The sequence below is a fragment of the Hippocampus zosterae genome, chromosome 1 (genome assembly GCF_025434085.1).
Source record: "Hippocampus zosterae strain Florida chromosome 1, ASM2543408v3, whole genome shotgun sequence".
NCBI classification, from domain to species: domain Eukaryota; kingdom Metazoa; phylum Chordata; class Actinopteri; order Syngnathiformes; family Syngnathidae; genus Hippocampus; species Hippocampus zosterae.
Window position 1 is genome coordinate 35,364,671 of NC_067451.1, and position 20,330 is coordinate 35,385,000.

A 20,330-nucleotide genomic window follows, 5' to 3' on the forward strand; every position below is an offset into this window, starting at 1 on the left:
CTGCTTCAGACAACAAAGTGTATGCAGAAAATTGGTGAAGATTGAAGGACTGTCTGTGTCCTATGTGTTGTCTTGTGTTATTTTTTTTTATTTTGACTTCAAAATGGCGCCGCGAGAGTGGCTGCCTTTCCAGCAGCTCCTATATTTTGTTGTTCTACTTCTTACTTCCATAACTTTGCTGCTGTGAATTGGGAATTTCTCCATTGTGAGACTAATAAAGGTTTTTCTTCTTCTTCTTCTAATCAAGTGGTATTGTTAAAGGTTCTGCCTATCGAAGCATGCTTCTTTTCTCTACTGAAACGCACCAAAAAAAAAAAAAAACAATAGAGCTTTTGCATCCATCTTTATTAGTACATAAATGTGCGCCCTGCAGAAATGCACTCTTATGTAGATTTATTATGCACATCTGGTTCTTTCATCCCGATCTTAATGCTTTCATGTCAGAGATATGAGCAGCTTTCTTTCCTGTGCATACCTTTAGCAGCAATCCTCCCGCCGATAGACGTGTGCATAAGTTAAGTTCCGCAGCTGTTTCTCAGGAAGATAGTCTGACGATTGTACACTTATCGCGCTGATATATTCCTGTTAGAACATGACGTACGGGAGACGGGCTAATTCTTTGAGAGGCGGAAGTCTCAGCGAAGACAAGGTCATCTGTCAAAATACACACTACGCTATGGATGCGCCTCAAAGCATCCGAATGCGCCTGGCAAGACAACGCCAGCACGATGCTTCCGGCTCACAAGCTGTTCTCATCACTGTGGGTAAAAACCGGGTCGAAACCTTGGCTCACAACACCAAAAGGCATGAGAGTTGCGGAAAGACATCACAATAATGCCTTTCATGTTTGGTATTCCCGGGTCTGTGGACCGCAACAATTACGCACAGACAAAAAAAAAATAACCACGCGATATACTTGAAATGTTTTCAGACCACAACACAAAATGCAAAGAAGATGAGAAGGCCGCCGTAAATCCCAGTTGGAATGTCAATGCTAGCTTGTCTTGACTTAAAAGCTCGGGAGTTGGCAGTGTCTGCAGCTGCATTTCAAACCCCCCCAAAAAATGAACGGACCAATTTTACTCAGGATTGGTGGAGGGAGTAAGCATGAGCCCAAGTAGAAACTATTCTAACTTGGCACAGGACCTCAGATGGTGGGGCAGATCTGTTTCATATATGAGAAAGCAAAAAATGAAAAAAAAAAAAACAGTATGGATTACACGCTCGCCACTGTGTTGCTTACATGAAAATGAAGATGTGTCACAGTGATGTCAAAGAGATGCGATTAGAGGCAACACTGCATTTGTCCTTTCACTAACTCGCCCCAAAATTGTTCAAATAGAGAATAAAGACATTCCAATTTCCATTGCATGCCAGTCATCCACTCGCTGAAATGTCTTGAAGCAACTGAGGCAATTGGGGGGGGGGGGGGGTGAATACTTGGCCACAATGAGTAGAAGCGCTGGTGATTCACTTGCAACTAGTTTGTGGTCTGGAGAAGAACCACAACTAAGACTTTCTTCCATGCAGGCCTCCACACTGCCACGACTCCATCAGGCAGCATCAATATTGATCGGGAAGCAGGAGTTCAGCACACTAAGAAAGAGGAAAAGAGTCTCCATTCAATAAAATGAAACCTTGAACACTGACAATTGCATTCCAATGCAACCTGAAACACTGAGGAAACACGTCCTCTCTCCAGCATTTCAGGCTGATTACAACTCTAATTGCGTATTCAGGCAGTTCAACAGGTAAGAAAACATCATCCAGCTGTCTATTTTCTAAAGCTCTGCGGCGGAACAACCTGGATGAGCTGTAAGTGAATCACAGGGCAGAAACCAAAATTCACACCCACACCAATGGGAATGTTGCTTTTCATTAACCAGATGCATTTATTTGGAAAGTGGGGGGAAGTCCCGTTACTCGGTCTACTGGTACGCAACTGCTGTCACCAGTGTTGTTTTTGGCAGCCAGTTTAGATTGAGTAGTAGTTAGTCTATTGAGCAAAAATACTTATTAGTTTTAGTCTTATTTTAGTCACATTTTGGGTTCCCTTTGGGTCTTGCTGTGGGAGTGAACGCTGGCGAATTTTGGACGCCGCTACTCCCCGTGATTTTTTGATTTCTAAGTAAATTTTTTGATCTTTTAAAGCCGACATATTTTATGTCGACCTGCTTTTATGGTCACTGAGTAGTCCAGTGGTTAGCACGTCGGCTTCACAGTGCAGAGGTACCGGGTTCGATTCCAGCTCCGGCCACCCTGTGTGGAGTTTGCATGTTCTGCCCGGGCGTGGCAGGCTGATTGAACACTCTAAATTGTCCCTAGGTGTGAGTGTGAGTGCGTATGGTTGTTCGTTTCTGTGTGCCCTGCGATTGGCTGGCAACCGATTCAGGGTGTCCCCCCGCCTACTGCCCGAAGACAGCTGGGATAGGCTCCAGCACCCCCCGCGACCCTAGTGAGGATCAAGCGGCTCAGAAGATGAATGAATGAATGAATGAATGAATGAGTGAACAACGATCAATCCACACTCGATGGGCCGAACTGTCATTACCTGTCATCGAGTATTACATTTCCTTCCACTCAATAAGAAAGCCTTTCTGAACTATTAAAAATTATGCATTACACATAGATAAAGTGGTAATAGTGGAATCCATGTTCATTACTCCAAAATAAATCAAGAACCAAAACATTTCCTTTGGTAACTGTTGTGGCTTTATATCTTCGAACCAACCTGCTCAAGGGCAATGAACGTACACATACCGGTACCCTAAAATATGAGCAATGGATGAGGAACACTTGAAAGTATGAAGCAAACATGACACTTTAAGCAAAATAAAGACACAAAATAAAGGCAAATATTTTATCAACATAGACAAGAGGGGACTTCTATCCCTAATTCTGTTATGGTGTCGTGTATTTCATACTCAGAGCTGACAGTGTAGATCAGTGGTGTCAAATATACGACCCGCGGGCCAGAACCGGCTCTCAAGGAGGTTCGATCAGGCCTGCAGGATCGTTTAAAAGTGAAAAAAAAATGCATAAAAGATGCTCACTTTACACTCTGACGGTGTAGCTGCCGTCAGCCTCCAGCTAGCTCCTGGCCAGCTATCACACAGTTTATGATAAGAAAATCAGTCTTGATGAGGATGAGGCGAAGAGAGACGTGTTGCTTCTTTCGGACAAGCCCAATCGCCCCCTTTTCTTTCTCTCTCTCTCTCTCTCTCTCTCTCTCTCTCTGTCTCTCTCTCTCGCTCTCACTCTCTCTCTTTCTCTCGCTCTCACTTTCTCTCCCTCATCTCTCATAACTCCGCCCGGCCGCACACGTAGCAAACGCAACAGAAAGGCTGTATGAGAGACAGGCAAGCAAACAATCTGAAAAATCGACACCGTGACGACACACAAGGGAAGGTGCTTTTGGGCGGGCTGTGAAGATGGGTAGCCAATCAGCTCACGGGATAAATCCACCCGTGCTGTCATTTGTCGACCAATCAAGCGTACAGGCATGTACAAAACCTGAGTCATTCAGCTTTTTTTTTCTGAATACATTAATCCCTCGTTTATCGAGGTTAATGGGGCCAAAACCACCCGCAATACACGAAAATCCGCGAAGTAGCGACCAATTAACATCTTCGGAACAGCTTCATCCTCAGTAGGGTCACAGGGGGTTGCCAGCCAATCGCAGGGCACACAGACACGAACGACCATCAATGCCCACACTCACACCTAGGGACAATTTAGAGTGTTCACAGCCTGCCACGCATGTTTTTGGAATGTGGGAGGAAACCGGAGTACCTGGAGAAAACCCAAGCAGGCCTGGGGAAACCATGCAAACTCCACACAGGGAGGCCAGAGCTGGAATTGAACCCGGTACCTCTGCACTGTGAAGTCGACTGCTAACCACTTGGGCTGCCATCAATTAACATATATCTTTTTTTAAATTGCCCCACGTGGGCCTTTACGCTTGAACTAACACACACACACGCACATACACGCGCACGCACGCACACACACACACAAGCCAGCGATCCCTCAGGTGTTTATGATTAGTCAATTAAAGTTGTTTAGATAATTAAGGATGGCGAGACCTAGTTTTGTTCTAAATTGCACTCGCTCTCTCTCTCTCTCTCTCTTTCTATCAGCAACACATTAACACTCACCTGCACGCCCGTGCTTGCACGCACAAACACGTGCCTCACGTGGACCTTCCGTGCTTGAGCAGAGTGCGCACAAACTAGCACATATAGTAAACAACACTTAGACACTGATTTTTGCAGACTTAAAAATGAATGTTTGAAAAAATCTGCAATGCACCGAGGCCGCGATAAACGAACCGCGAAATAGTGAGGGATCACTGTACAGTACCTTGGGAACGCACTGTATTGAAGCCGCATAAATGAACTGCGATATAGCGTGGGATCACTGTATTCTTTCCTCCTAGTCGGGGCAACATTTACCGTTATAGCTCTCTACACTGCATTGTTTTGTTCTTCGTTTCCGCCCACCAAGCTCCTTTCTTGAACAGCCGCCATGGTCCAACAAAAGAAAGCGTGTCCGACTATTGACTGCAGGCGTGTTATGTTGTGTCGGTGTGTGCGTGTGTCCAGCGTGCCGGCCAGGTGGTGAGCGTGAGAAAGCAAGGATAGGTTGCAGCAGCATTGCTGATATTTTTTGACAGACAGATAACATGCACAATCGGAAGAGATATCATGCATTTCAATGTCTCACAGACCACACGCTAACAATTTTGCCGAGTCTCATCTCGTCAATGAAAACTCCCGAACTTAACGTCCTTTTTTTAGTCAGCAAAGAGCCACGTTTAGCACGCCATCGTCTCATTATCGCCAAAAACAAAGCGGGATAATGTAATTCGTCATCATCGGTGATGAAAATAACACTGCCTGGGACGCACATTTTCCTTGAGTCGCTAAGTTGTGACTATTACAAAAGTAAATTGTAAAAACATGCATCGTTTAAAAATATGTTTTAAAAAACATACATTTCACATATTCTGAAACATAACTAGTTGTGCTTGCCTGTTCAAAGTGCCTTTATTTGAAAAACAAACACGACAACTGTAGGTAGGTACAATTAAGAATATCTTGCAGAGATCACTTTTTTACGGAAAGCGCAAGAAAGCATTTCTTCTCCTTTTAAGAAAATGAAGGACGCAGACCAAGCAATCATCACAGTTTTGACATTAAAATTAGTAGTGATTTTCTTGATTTCTTTTTTTTTTAAACTGAGGGTGTTGAAAAGCAGCTGAAAGTTGTGTTGCATTACATTTCTGACATACAGTTTGCCTGTCAATACATAAAAGCAAATTCTGACTTGAGATGCCACGCAAAATATTTCACTCCAACGATGACACCTTTTGATTTTGTCGGTCACGAACCTTGTCACTAACTATTGCTAACACAGTAATCAAGTCATGATTACAGCAAATATTTATGTAAAACACTTCTGGGTGAATAGTAATTCTGGTGCCAACCGTTGTATGTTGGTAACTTGGTAAACTGTGGCGCACTTATAATTTTTTACTGCATGTCTCCAACCAACCAAAAATGGATCCTCAACCCAATTTTGCATCTTGACCACCCACCAGTTGAGAATCACAGATCCATCCATCCGCGCATTTTGTGAGCTGGAGCGTGTCCCAGCCAGAGGCGGGATACACCCTGGACTGATCCCCAGTCGATTTCAGAACACACACACACACACACACACACACACGCACGCACGCACGCACGCACGCACACACACACACACACACACACACACGCACGCACGCATACACACACACACACACAAAAGGGAAGTCATACTCACAATCTATCTATGGACAATTTAGAGACTTAAATTAAGCAAATGTTTTTAGAATGTCGGAAGAAGCCAATGCGCCTGAAGAAATCATGAAAACAGGATGGCCGTAGCTGCGATACAAACAACCAACCTCAGAACTGCCCTTTGCTGACAGGTTCCACTCTTCATTATAACATGACATTTTGTGAGCTGATTCACACCAAATTCACTTTGCAGCCAACTTCATCACTCATATTGGACAAACTGCAAATTTTGACTAATGAAGACCATGCCTTGCATTTTATAGCAGCTAGCGTCACCAAAGCAGGCGATCAGGCCGCAGCAAAAGTGCGGTTTTAGCAAAAGCCCTTTGCATCCTATGCTTGAAGCCCCCATTGCATCCTGTGGCGCAGAGGTCTCTGGCACTCGATACACCACATTCAACAGTTGCGGTGCTGCGAAACCTCACTGTGGCAATCAGAGGTGCAATGGACCGGATTGTGCACACGAAGGGGGTTATTGCCAGCGCTTTGAACTAAGAAAATAAATAGTGAACAGGGGGGTAGCCGACTATACATTTTGTGAGCCAGGCTTAGACACCCGTAGTCGTCCGTCTCAGCATGCGCACCGGTGAGTGTTTGCCTTGGAGGGAAGCCACCTCATGCGGTAGCTGCAGAATTTTCACCCCCACCAACCAGCCCTTAATTTTTAAGTGCGAATTTGATCAAATTCATTTTGCACACGCAACCTGTCCTTGTCAAGGATGAGGCCTGTGCAAACATTCTGATTGTCTCCGCGTCTGCTAGAGACGTTTGCATGGAGGCTGAAAGAGCGATCACAAAGTTGTGGGGGTTGGGGGGTGGAGGAAATGAGGCCACTCAAAGGAAGAAGGCAAACGGAGCACCTGGGACAAATTGATTTGGATGTAGAAAGAGGTGGGGGGGGGGATCTAGTTAGCCGTCCAACATTCTGTTTCTGCACACAGATGACAAGATCTGACAGCATCACACAGTAGTACGAAGAGGAGAGTGAGAGCGCGAGATGGGATGTCAGTTTAAACAATCATGGGGCGTTTTGGAGGACAACCATCCATCTTGTATGTGTGCTGTATCCGGTGCAGCATGGAGAAGCTCCAACAATGATAGCAGTATTTAATAACAGCATGTAGATTAAAATCGGTCTCTCTCAAAAGCCTGGCTGCGAGAGTGTTATTCAGTGGCCAGGTTTCAGAGCCGTACAGGAGGACGGAGATGACTGAGGCATTGTAGACTCTGAACTTTGTTGCCCGGGATGCGGTCTCCACAAGGACTGCATGACAATGGCTGCAAAGGAAACAGTTATGAAACCACTTACAGGTAACAGGAATGATTAAATAACATGACGGTGAGGAAGGTCTGTTAGAAGTGGCTCCCGATCCGTGGTTCTTAACCTTGTTAGATCCCAACCAGTCCATGTGCCTATTCACCGAACCCTACATTACTGAAATTTATTATTTTTTTTTTTACAAATTCAGGACATAAAAAAACGCATTTGTTCAAAACAGAAAAAAGTAAACAAAATTAATATGAAGTGTCCGTTTTTTAATCGTCAATAAAATGAACCAGCCAGTGATGGCCAAGCGGGCGTGTCATAACTAAGTGACACATTTACTTGTCACCTTTACTCTGTCTTATCCTCCGTGGCAGAGTCTCTGTCGAACTCCTGAGACTGATTCACCGAACCCCGACGGTTCGATCGAACCCAGGTTAAGAACCACTGCACTCGATAGAGAACTAAAATCAGTGCATGCGTAATCCCTGTTCAGAAAAGACACCATTATAAGAAACCTATTATAAGAAACCTTCCTTAATTCTCATTTCAAATGAATAGAGTTCTGTTGATACAGCGGAACCTCTCAAGTGCAAGGCCCTACATGACGCCTTTTGATGATGAGCCAAGTTGGGCCGGCCCTGCGTGAACCGGAACTGGCCCTTCATATTCATAAGTTTCAATAATTATTATGTATTTCACATTTTCATACCATATTATTTCTTCCCGAAGAAAATATTACTTCTGTTTAGCTACTTTTGTTGGCAGTTATATATTTTTCCACAGTATAAAAAAACTGTCCAGTTAACATGTGACATTTTCTGGGCCTGGTACCCAGTTCAAGCCAGTACTTGAGGAAGTATTTAACCTCATGCGCAAGAAAATATGCAGCACAGTCAAAAGATCAATGACGTTCATTGATCATTTAAAGGTCAAAAGTGTAAAGTAATTTTTGAAAATCGCGAATGAAACATTTTTATGTTGCAAGTAATTAAACAAAATCCATTATATAAAGCATGAAAAAAAATCATTTCTATTTTGTAAATTTGACACAGTGATCGTTTTCCTAAAGTGAGATCCTGACGAGCGACAAACCCCGAAGTGTGACATCACATCAAGACAACAATAGCTGGTCTCACTTTGGAAAGTGCACAAAGCCTGTCGGAATTCGATGTTTCTCAAATCAACTCAACTGTATTTATGGAGCACTTTAAAACAACCACCACTGGATACGATGTACTCTACATCGAGCATAGATCACACATACAACAACCAAATACAATAATAAATTACTTACAAAGACAGTAGAAAACACAAAACAATAAAACTAAAAATCACGTCTCATTATGAGTCAAGAGCCAAAGAATAGAAATCAGTTTTGAGATGAGTTTTTAAGATGCCGAATGTTCAGTGGGAGGTCATTCCAAAGAGTGGGACCAGCAACAAAAAAATGCTCGAGAAGGCTATGAGACTCCGCTTAGTTCTCAGTACCTCTAATAGTGTCTGGTCTGTAAACCTATACTGTATATACAGTGATGCATCTACTTACTAAATTAATTGGTTCTGGAAGAAATGTCTTAACTAGAAAATTTTGCAAGCAGAGATGCGTTTTCCATGGAATGCCCTAATCCATTCCAAGCTTCCCAAAATTCATTTTTTGTGAAGCATAAAAATGCATCCAAATTCGTAACGGATACATGTTACAAATTAGATTATTGCACAATAAATGCATCATGTTGTCTTGTGCATCATGTAAAACACAAAGAAAAGAGTAAAGAATAAAAATGATGGTCATTTAACTTCTAACTATATCATCATTTTTTTTTTGCCCTCTTTAGTTCATGTTTTCTCTCAAATGAGGTTTTTGCCTGGCATTTTGTCAAGAACTGATCCAAGGATGTTTGCTTTTGTCAGCTTTTAACAATCTTTCAAAAATGTCAAAGGCAAACATCAGCGGAGTGACCGATCGTGCGACTTTTTTGGGGATTCAAATTTACGTAAAACTATCGGAACACCTCTTGTGCGAGTGACGAGGTCGCTGCATAGACACACATCTATCTATTTATCTGTCTACACACATAAGGTTAGAGGTCCCTCTTAATCAATGGGATGCTAGGAAGATGTTCTGTAATAGCCAATAGCCGAGCAGCTCTAAGTATGTTGCGTTCAGGAAACTCGGAGCTAGGAGTAGCAGGCCATACTGTATTTTTACCTTTCATATCTTGAAATTTCTTTCCTAACAAGAGGCAATATTTTCATGTTGAGATGTTTCGTAACTTGAAAATTTCGTATGAAGAGACGTTCGTTAGTAGGGGTACCACTGAAAAACTAATCCTCCACATAGTCAATCGGATACAATTTCAGTGTTATTCAGTGCTATGGAAGCAAGTACTGGAAATAACGTGTCTCTTGTGAGTGATTCCCTCAAAGAAGGATGGAGATGGAAAGTATGTCCATATGGCGATGTGGAAAAACATTTAACCTAAATATTGGCTGGAGATGATATGCAACACGCGCAGCTCATGAGGGTGCCATCTCAAACGTAGGTCATCTAATTGCGTTTTTCCGCAGCGCGCGTATGCATATGGTTTATACTCAACATTGTGCCAATCAATGATCACAATCAATCATGCTCAGTGACAAGTTATGCCTGGCTGTTGGCGCAAATGATGCGTGTTTTCTTTTTGATGGCAGAAAAATTGATAAATTGCTTCTTTTTTTTTTTGAGTAATAATGCCAGAATACAGTGTGTTGAAATTCTATCTTCTTTTCAAAAGACATTTCCAAGGACTATGAATAGCCAAAGAGTGGATGGCATTCATTAAAGTTGCATCAACCGGCTAAATTAGCTTTCGGGAAAATGACCCCCCCCCCCCCACCACCACCACCACCACCCCCACCCAACTTGCTTTGCAATTATTGTTCCAGCTTCCAACTCATTTTAGGCATTTTGTAGTTTCTGAACAAACAGAGATTTATTTGTTTGGCTGATGTCCCCAAGAGAGTCTTTCACTGTATAGGATGTAAGGCCAAATAAGCTTTGGCCAATGCACACACATAGAATCACATACACACGCGCGCGCGCGCACGGTTTTACTGCCTGGATACTCACTGAGCGCTAGTCGCTAATCATAACCTTCACCGTGGTTGTATGCTGAAGGTGAGGACTGTAACTCATTACAAGAACATCAATTTTTAAGACAATGCTCCACCAGGATCTGTTTTTTTGGCCAAGCCGGGTGCGTAAAGAATTATTGTCCCATGACGACCCATGAACACGGTAGTTCCGCATGCAAAAAAAAAAAAAGAAAAAGAAAAAGAACTGTGGAGTGGAAACAATCAGATAAAATGTTTTTGCCCGAATATCATACACAGCTGTGGATATCATGTCAAGAAAAATATGCATGAGCAACAAGAAGCCGTGACTGTTGTTGTGTGCGTGTGACGGAAAAGTGGTTCGGACTGCACGACTGTCCGTGTTTTATGTTATGTGTTGTGTTTATTTATTTTACTTTATGTTAACTGTTTTGATAAGTGCTTTGTTACTGCTGCCGCTGTTGTGAAAGCTCTATATAAATCAGCACGTATTGTATTGTATTGTATTGTATTGTATTTTATTGTATTGTATTGTATTGTATTGTATTGTATTGTGTACGTGTCTGTGGTACAAGGCCAACTTGACATTTTGGAATACTAAAATAGATTAAAGTGATCGTGTTGTAACATTTCCAGAGCAGCATGGTAACTACCATTAAAAGCAAAGGCTCTGTGAAATATTTTGAGAGGCTATTTGCTTCCAAAACACATTGTTTGTCTCTGAAATGTAGCAGCGGAGTGTTGAAAGTGATCAATCCCCACAAGAATCCACAGTTTTAGCCCAACTATTTTATTTTTTTATTTGCAGGTTTCTTTGAGAACTGTCACCAAATGTAATTTTACTGCAACGCTAGCAGAGCACATTGTTCAATTACTAGAACCGTCGTTAGCATCGTTGATGTCGTAAATAACACCCGTCCTTTCGAAACCCTGCAGTGACGAGTTGTATGTGGACGTTCTTAAATGGAAAGGGGTGGGTGGTGTGCTGGGGGGAAGAGACATCATATTTCACCTCTCACTGAGGTCAGGTTACCGAGGTTCATGCAAGCTCTACAAATTTTATATGGTATGATTGAGGAAAAAAAAATTCCGAAACCCTAAAGTAACCCAGATAAATGCAAGCTTGGGACAAAGCAATCTGTCAAAAATCAACAGGCACACCTTTGTCTCCAATGTGGCCAAAGCTTCACTGCGCCGAGGACACCACCAAACAAAGCTGTCACAAAAAGTATATCTATGGAAATAATGAGGATCTTGTCTCATTTTTAACACTGTGCCTGTTTGGTTGAAAGCAAGCTAATTCAGCCAAGTTATCGAGGCCAGTAATGTGCCCTTGGTTGCATCATTTGTACGGATCATTTGCTTTGTTTTGTTTTTTGAAAATTTTGAGTAAATAGAAAGCATAAGATAAGATAAGATAACCTTTATATGTCCCACACTGGGGAAATTTGCAGTCTACAGCAGCAAAATTGGGGGGGAATAAAGTGTTTCATTGCGCAAAATAAATGTTTCAGAAAAGAACTGTACACAGTGTACAAGTGCAATATAAAATAAAGCATTGGCAATATATTTGTAGGATGAATATAATAAATTAGCAATAGCATAGAAAACACAGTGTAAGGTGGCTGTGCTATTTACAATGGTTACAGGTTTTCACATATGTTTATTCAGCAGCCTGTCAGCAGTCGGTAGGAATGAGCGGCAGTATCTCTCCTTCTTGCAGCGCGGGTGTAACAGTCTCTGGCTGAAGGAGCTACCCAATAATGACCAAATGTAAGCTTCATTGTCAACTCGAAACATTTATTGTCCAATGATCTGGATGCTTGCTTCCACAACACAACGCATTCACGATCAGATCTTGTCTGGTGATGTGATTCTTCATCAAGTTCAAATAATGACTCGCCAGGCAGCCATTCATTAAAAAAGGTTATGTGTGAATAGAAGACAGGGAATATTGACAATGTAATGTATGCTAGTGTCACTACTGTAGTGTGAGAAGTAACAATGAGATTTTCCAGCTGATATTTTTTCCCATGCATTCGCCACATTTCAGTAATGTCAACCATTAATTTCAGTTGCATTCTTCTCGATTTTTTCGAAAAGAAAGTTCTCCAAGGAATGCATGCCATCAGATCCATCTCCATGGGGCTCGTACCGCTGACAAGGTTGACAGCTGGAAGTCAGGGTTGATATGTAGACCCTCGCATGAAGGTCATCCTGCTCTGATGTTCATGTCAACATAAGTGCCTGCACTTTGATAATTTTCCCATAAATGATTGCAGTGCGTGGCCTTCATCTCGACACGCAGGGCCTCTTGCATGTAATCTTGACTTGAATGACTTCACTCTTTTGCTATTGTGTTTGAATCCACCAATTGAAGAACCATTAACATTGTCCTCCACACAAGTCCCAGCAGATTGGTGAGGTCTTGGTGTTCACTCTTAGCTCGCCAAGACTCAAATCTGCAGGATTAGATGGCCATCAATATGGTGATGAAATAATCCTGTCAGGCAATCCCCTTTGGCTAAATAGAAAGTCGGTGTTCTCAGCAGTGTCAAAAGTAATCTGAATGGTCCTTAGGCACGACCGTTGAGTCTCACCAAGGCCCTTTTTAATAAAATGCAGGAGTCGCGTACTCTTTGTTTGGTGCTTTAAGAGGGTGTGGCGCTGCAAGTGACGCTGCAACGGAAAACGGGTCAAGACTGCAGAGTCACAAGAGGATTAGACGCTAATTGGTCTTCAGTACAATATAATTTGCAAAAATCTGTCACATTGGTCAAAGCCTAACGAATTTGACTGTTTCACAAAAAAATAAAAATAAAAATAAAAATAAAAAATCAGCAACACCAACATCTCTAACCTTTAATCAGAGGCCTGAAGAAAATAATTTCCGGCACAGTAAAACCTGAAATAATGTGTGGACCAAGGACATCAATGTAAAGGTATCTCTAAATAACAAAGCGGACCTCAAAGTTTGACAAAAGTCTTTTGAATTGTCCTGTTTCACAGTTCTGACTACAAAATGTCAAGCCTTTTAGCCAATCAGGAGCCTGAAGAATGTCGTCTGAGTAAGATGCACATCAAAAACAACAGTAATTGACTGACAATATAGAAACGTCAAACCTGATTATCCTATTGGAACTTGGGTATATGTTCAGTCATCCGTACCCGTCTTCAGATGCACATCCTTAGTGTGAACATCATACTATATTTCAACATCAGGTTAACAAAGCGCCAAAACAGTTTTCCCATCAAACATTAAAACTATGAAACCTGAGACTTGGAAAATCTTTACCCTGGCGCGAGTTTTTCTGGAGAAAATGTTATGAGCGACCTCAGCAAATGGACAAAGTGCCAAATCCCAGCAAAAACGCAGGGACCGCTTTAAACAGCATTGTCCATCCATGGTGGTTTCAGCTTTTGTACCCAAATTTTTTTATGCAGTAACAGTAAAAGGCAGAGATGTTCCAATTAAGAGCTCTTGCAACAGGAAGTGGTTCAACACTGCCAAAGCAGCCAATGAGTTCTTTGTTTGAGGTCCACCCTGAGTTCCAGCTGTGCATCGAGATGTCACTTACTTTGCGGCCACCCAAGAAAAGAAATCGTGGCGTCCAGAAGTTGTCCCCTTTCCTCCATAAAAGTTTATTGTTGTTGGGTTTGAGGAAGCATGCAGATGGAGAAATCAGACAGTGTGTGCTTTGTGTAAAAGTCATAATGTGGCAGTTGATGGTTCTGTGTGCTGTGTGAAGTGTACAGAAGTGGAATGGTCAGTTTCAAATGGGAGAGCATCGCCCTCGTCGTTGAGGTTATGACTCCAAACATAAGTTGGCTTACGTTGTGTTGTTCCACAAACACAGCAACCGTTGACTCTATTTTCCTTTTTTCATCGCCAAGGAGGCCTCAAATTTTTAGGAGCTAAGCAAGTATATGTCACAAACTGCTCGTTGAAATATCTTATTTTTCCCATTTTTTTCTGTCAAACTGTGGTCTTTATTCGTTTTGTAGGTAATCAAGTCAAAAGATAAGCAGAATAAACAACTTTACATGTATTTGTGTTGGAAAATTATTTACTCAATCTCTGACTCGGGCATCAACAGACTCGATTGGTTGGGGGATTGTTCTTAATCCTAATTGACAATGTGGCTTTGTCAATAAGCACCAAAATCAAAATGAAATATTTGCATAATAGCAAGTCAAAGAGTGAGTACATTTTGGGACATCTTGCACATTGACATACATTTAACAATGTTTGATTTTATTCAATCATGAGTTGGTGAATTCTAATCAAATTAAACAATACAAATAACAATGATGGTGGATTATTATTTCTTTCTTAAAATTGTACATATATTCCAAACAAGTTTGCCCATCTAAGGCAAACATAGTACAGCATCCCTCACTAAAACTGGCATGGGTAACAACACGAGAATTTGTAGTATCATGAACTTATTTGTGGTGATTTACCCAAGTTAGGAACCTCATGAACATGTTCACAATTTTCAAAGAGGATTTTTTTTCAAAGATGGTCAAAAGACTGAAGTGATCAACATGATCTTACGGAAGGTCTTGAACGTCTCGCCACATAAAAGCTGAGTGAGCGTTTCCCATCACACATTGGAGAGGCTCTCTTGTGAGTAAATGAAGCTACCAACGCCATCACCGACAAGGGTCGCCTTGCGGTTGTAAAAAGGCGGCGAAATATGCGGCCTGCCACACCAGAGCGCTTGGTACGCCCACGCACGCTTCCTCATCATTCCTGTCGGGCTGGTTCACTTCCTCTCTTGGTGCCTCGTGGGTACGTCTGGAGAACTACTGGACCCCAAGTGTGGAAACAGGACATGGAGGTGGGGGATTTGCTGACAGGTTCAGGAGTTCAGTTCAAGGAAAACAGGGAATGAATTATGAAAGATGCAGAGTCACACTTTGAGAATCTCTATGAGGAAATAAATGTACAAAATGAAGACACTCCGTTGTATAAATGCTACATAGTATGAAGGACTGAACAATGCTGTGTTTATTCATGCGGATTAAAAATGATCTTTTAAGTCATTATCTAATCAAATACCTGGCTCGCTGCATGACACTAATTAGCTTGATTACGAGCTCACCATATATCATTGACGAACACGTTCACTAGCTTGCTAGTGAAGTAGCTAATGAGCTTCATAGCCAACTAACTACATGTTTAACTAACTTACTATTTAATTAGCACCTGCTAACGAGCTGACCATCACAAAGCATGTTCAGAATTACTCTCCGAGCATGCACGAGTTCACTTTGACCAGGTGTTTGAGTCAGGGTGTTGTTCAAATGTGTCGTGCGGTTAATCAGAGTACACCAAAAACAGAGTGTCGGAGCATGCTCTATGCGCTACAACTCGAGATGCGGTGCATCCAGTGTGTCAAGCAATATTGGTGGAAAAGGTTCCTGTCAGGTTCCTATATATAACAGCGGCTGGATAGCTCATAGCGGCTGGATAGCTCAGTTGGTAAGGCATCGGTTTGGCATACGGGAGACGGTGGTTCGAATCCCGCTTGGGGCAAAAAAAAAATGAGCACATAACACCATCCAGTGTGGGTCCTTGGGCAAGATCCTTCACGCTAATGCCTACCTCATACAATGATGAGAGACAATAAAACAAATGACATGCCGGCTCAGACGTCGCCCGGCCAAACAAGGTCTGCGTCAGGTGCTGGGGAACCAGAGCACCTTGATGAAAAATGGGCTACTGGAACAAAGCGGAGATGGGCGAGATGCGATAACATGGCTCTGTTGGAATGCTACTACTCAAGCAACCCTAGTCAGAGGGGTTACATGCAGAGAATGTGGGCTAAATGGTTACTTCGAAACCCACAGTCACGGTTGACCGCGAAACAACTAGTAGCTCAGTGTTCCAACATCCACAAACGGCAACTGCTGTCACAACTTGAGATTGATGAGGTACAACGCAGGTTCCATGGTGAAGGGCCCCAGGCTGCCAGATCAGAGGAGGAGGTCATAAAAGAGATTGGGAGGCCAGCCCCAATGAATGAAATGCTGAGCGAGGCAGCAACTGACCTGAAAGCTAAGATCATGGCGAGAATGAAAGCTGGGCAACCTAGAAACCGATTACAACGGCTATGTGAAGTACCATCTGAAAGTCTCATAGAAAGTGTGAATGCAGCACTGAGGGCGATCCCTACCGTAACGATCACAGAAACCAATGAGCTGATATACGCATCAGTGATCCTGGAGACTCTGGGCTATAAGAGCAACCATGGGAGCCATGAGATACGTTACCCACCATGGAAAAGACAGTTGGAGGCTAAGATCAAGGCGGCCCGGAAAGATGTGAGTCAATTGACGGAGGCCCAGAGAGGTGTGATGAAAAGGCCGATACCCGAGAGGTACATCCAGATGACCATACCTGAAGCACTCGAAACTGCCAAACAAAGGCTCCAAGCCTTGTCCAGTCGCCTAAAGCGGTACACGAAAGAGAATGAGGCCAGACGAATAAACAGGCTGTTCGCAACACAACCTGCGAAAGTGTACGCTCAGTGGCAGGGTCCTAACAACAGAGCTGACCCACCAAGACTGGAAACTGAAAGGTACTGGAAAGGCATATGGGAGAAGGAGGTTGCACATAACAGCAGTGCACAATGGCTGGTGACCCTGAGAGAGGAGCACAGCAACCTCCCTGAACAGAACCCAGTTACCATAACAGTGGCAGACATACAGGAAAGAGTCTCAGATATGAAGAACTGGACAGCACCAGGCCCGGACATGGTCCACACCTACTGGCTAAAGAGACTCACAGCACTCCATGAGCGCCTAGCAGTACAAATGAACCAGCTGCTGAGGGATGGGACTCACCCAGAATGGCTAACCGAAGGGCGAACGATCCTGATCATGAAGGATCCCTCGAAGGGTGCAGCCCCATCCAACTATCGGCCAATAACCTGTCTCTCCACAACATGGAAGCTCATGTCAGGCATCATTGCGGCTAAGATAAGTGGACACATGGATCAATACATGAACGAAGCGCAGAAGGGCATTGGTAGGGATACCAGAGGAGCCAAACATCAGCTCCTGGTTGACAGAACAGTCGCACAAGACTGCAGGTCCCGACGTACCAACCTGTGCACAGCTTGGATTGATTACAAGAAAGCCTATGACTCGATGCCACATACATGGATCACTGAATGCTTGGAGTTGTATAAGGTGAACAGGACCCTAAGAGCCTTCGTTGCGAACTCGATGAGGATGTGGAAAACCACACTTGAAGCCAATGGCAAGCCACTTACCCAAGTGTCCATCAAATGTGGCATATACCAAGGTGATGCACTCTCCCCACTGCTGTTCTGTATAGGACTGAACCCCCTAAGCCAAGTAATCACCAAGACAGGCTATGGATACCGCCTCAGAAATGGAGCTACAATCAGTCACCTCCTCTACATGGATGACATAAAGCTGTATGCTAAGAGCGAAAGGGACATAGATTCCCTGATCCACACAACCAGGATCTACAGCAGCGACATCGGGATGTCATTCGGGCTTGAGAAATGTAGTCGGATGGTGACTAAGAGAGGAAGGTTAGTCCGCACTGAAGGGGTCTCACTCCCTGAAGGAACAATAGCAGACATTGAGGACAGCTACAAGTACCTTGGTATACCACAAGCCAATGGCAACCTCGAACTGGCAACAAGGAAAGCGGCTACGGCCAAATACCTCCAGCGAGTGAGGCAAGTCCTAAGAAGCCAGCTCAATGGCAAGAATAAGACCCGGGCAATAAACAGCTATGCCCTGCCAGTGATCAGATACCCTGCAGGAATAATAAGGTGGCCAAAGGAAGAGATTCAGACCACGGACGTTAAGACCCGAAAGCTCCTAACCATGCATGGAGGGTTCCATCCCAAATCCAGCACCCTGAGACTGTACGCAAGCCGAAAGGAAGGAGGCCGGGGACTAGTGAGTGTGAGAGCCACTGTCCAGGATGAAACATCCAAGCTCCATGAATACATCAAGGAGAAGGCTCAAACGGATGACGTACTCAGAGAATGTCTCAGACAATGGGGAACAGAAGATGAGGCGCTGGAAGAGGGACCATCATGGGAGGACAAGCCCCTACACGGGATGTACCACCGGACCATAACTGAAGTGGCTGATCTCAAGAAGTCCTATCAGTGGCTAGAGAGGGCTGGCCTGAAGGACAGCACAGAGGCACTCATCCTGGCTGCTCAGGAGCAGGCCTTGAGAACCAGAGCCATCGAGGCCCAGATATACCACACCAGACAAGACCCAAGGTGTAGGTTGTGCAAAGAGGCACCTGAGACGATCCAACACATAACTGCAGGGTGTAAGGTGCTGGCAGGAAAAGCCTACATGGAACGCCATAACCAGATGGCTGGCATAGTCTACCGAAACATCTGTGCGGAGTATGGATTGGAAACCCCAAGGTCAAAATGGGAAACACCACAGAAGGTGGTGGAGAATGACAGAGCGAAGATCCTGTGGGACTTCCAGATCCAGACTGACAAGATGGTAATGGCGAACCAACCAGATATCGTGATCATAGATAAAGGGCAGAGGAAAGCCGTTGTAGTGGATGTAGCGGTCCCAAGTGATGGAAACATCAGAAAGAAGGAACATGAGAAACTCGAGAAATACCAAGGGCTCAGAGAGGAGCTGGAGAGAGCCTGGAAGGTAAAGGTGACAGTCGTGCCTGTGGTGGTCGGAGCACTCGGGGCAGTGACCCCCAAACTAGATGAGTGGTTGCAACAGATCCCGGGAACAACATCGGACATCTCAGTCCAGAAATGTGCAGTGCTGGGAACAGCAAGGATACTGCGCAGAACCCTCAAGCTTCCTGGCCTCTGGTAGAGGACCCGAGCTGAATGAGGGACGGACACCACCCGAGGGGTGAGATGAGGATATATATATATATATATATATATATATATATATATATATATATATATATATATATATATATATATATACACCAACTCGTTTGAATACGAGCATGAATATTAGACAGATGATTTCATCCAATGAGTCTCTACATTTTTTTCAATAACTAATACAGTGCACTCCGCTTAATAGAACACCATTGGGCCGAAGCGCTTCTGTTCTACTAAGCGGGGTTTCTATTAACCGGAGACACTTTATTAGGTACACCTTCAGACACGTCGACGACCAAGTTATGCACGCAGAAAACCCCCTGCTGACGAGTTAGAAGAGATATTTCGACTGTGGACGTCCATATCTTTAATCAAACAACAAAACAACAACTTTAATCAACTTCAGTCAAACATCTCAAATCACGAGAAAAATTTCGTTACTTTTGTCTGGAAACAGGAGTCCGTAATTTTGCGGTTGACTTCCCTCTCAATGCGCTGGATAAGAGGGAAGTCCTGGAAACCGCGGGCGTACCTTCTGAGAATCCGGCAATGCATCGTATCGTCTGAGTATGTCCTTCTTATCCGCAGGTGATAGCCCTCGTCTCTTGAATGAAGTTGAAGCCATTGTGACGTGCGTGTGTCTATGTGTGGAGTGACGCGTGCTACCTGTAACTGTATACGGCTAGAACTACCGCGTTTTCTCGCGATAGTGGTACAGTATCGCGATAGCTACACTTCGTCTCTCTCTCGTCTCTTGAATGAAGTTGAAGCCATTGTGACGTGCGTGTGTCTATGTGTGGAGTGACGCGTGCTACCTGTTACTGTATACGGCTAGAACTACCGCGTTTTCTCGCGATAGTGGTACAGTATCGCGATAGCTACACTTCGAAAACCACTAGTTTACAATGTTCATTGCTTACGGCCTGTTCTATTAAGCGGAGATCTGTTCTACTAAGCGGAGTATCTTTATAGGAAATTGCATTAAGCAAATCCGTTCCAGAGCCTTTTGCTCTATTAAGCGGATTACTCTATTAACCGGTATTCTATTAAGCGGAGAGCACTGTAACATGTGAAAGTGTTTTTTCTCTCCCTTCTTCTTGGTGTAGTCGGTTTCCAACGAGGATGCCTGGTACTCATAATGTCTTCCAGCTGTGTGTCACCCCCATTCACCATCCCCTCCCCCATTCTTATCTGTGCATGAGGTGAAGTTTCCACTGGTGGGACGAAGCACCGAGAAAAGTGCGGAGT

The 20,330-nt window shown here is 43.6% G+C and overlaps 1 protein-coding gene across 1 annotated transcript in view; it reads left to right on the plus strand.

Annotated features, from left to right (window-relative positions):
- Positions 1–19,134, plus strand: part of LOC127597481 (uncharacterized) — a 258,570-nt gene extending 239,436 nt beyond the window's left edge. The window contains exon 3 of the mRNA XM_052060533.1: positions 18,664–19,134. Within this exon, the coding sequence (XP_051916493.1) occupies positions 18,664–19,062 (399 nt within the window). The 3' untranslated portion in view covers positions 19,063–19,134. The remainder of the gene's footprint in view (positions 1–18,663) is intronic.
- The last annotated feature ends 1,196 nt before the right edge of the window (positions 19,135–20,330 follow it).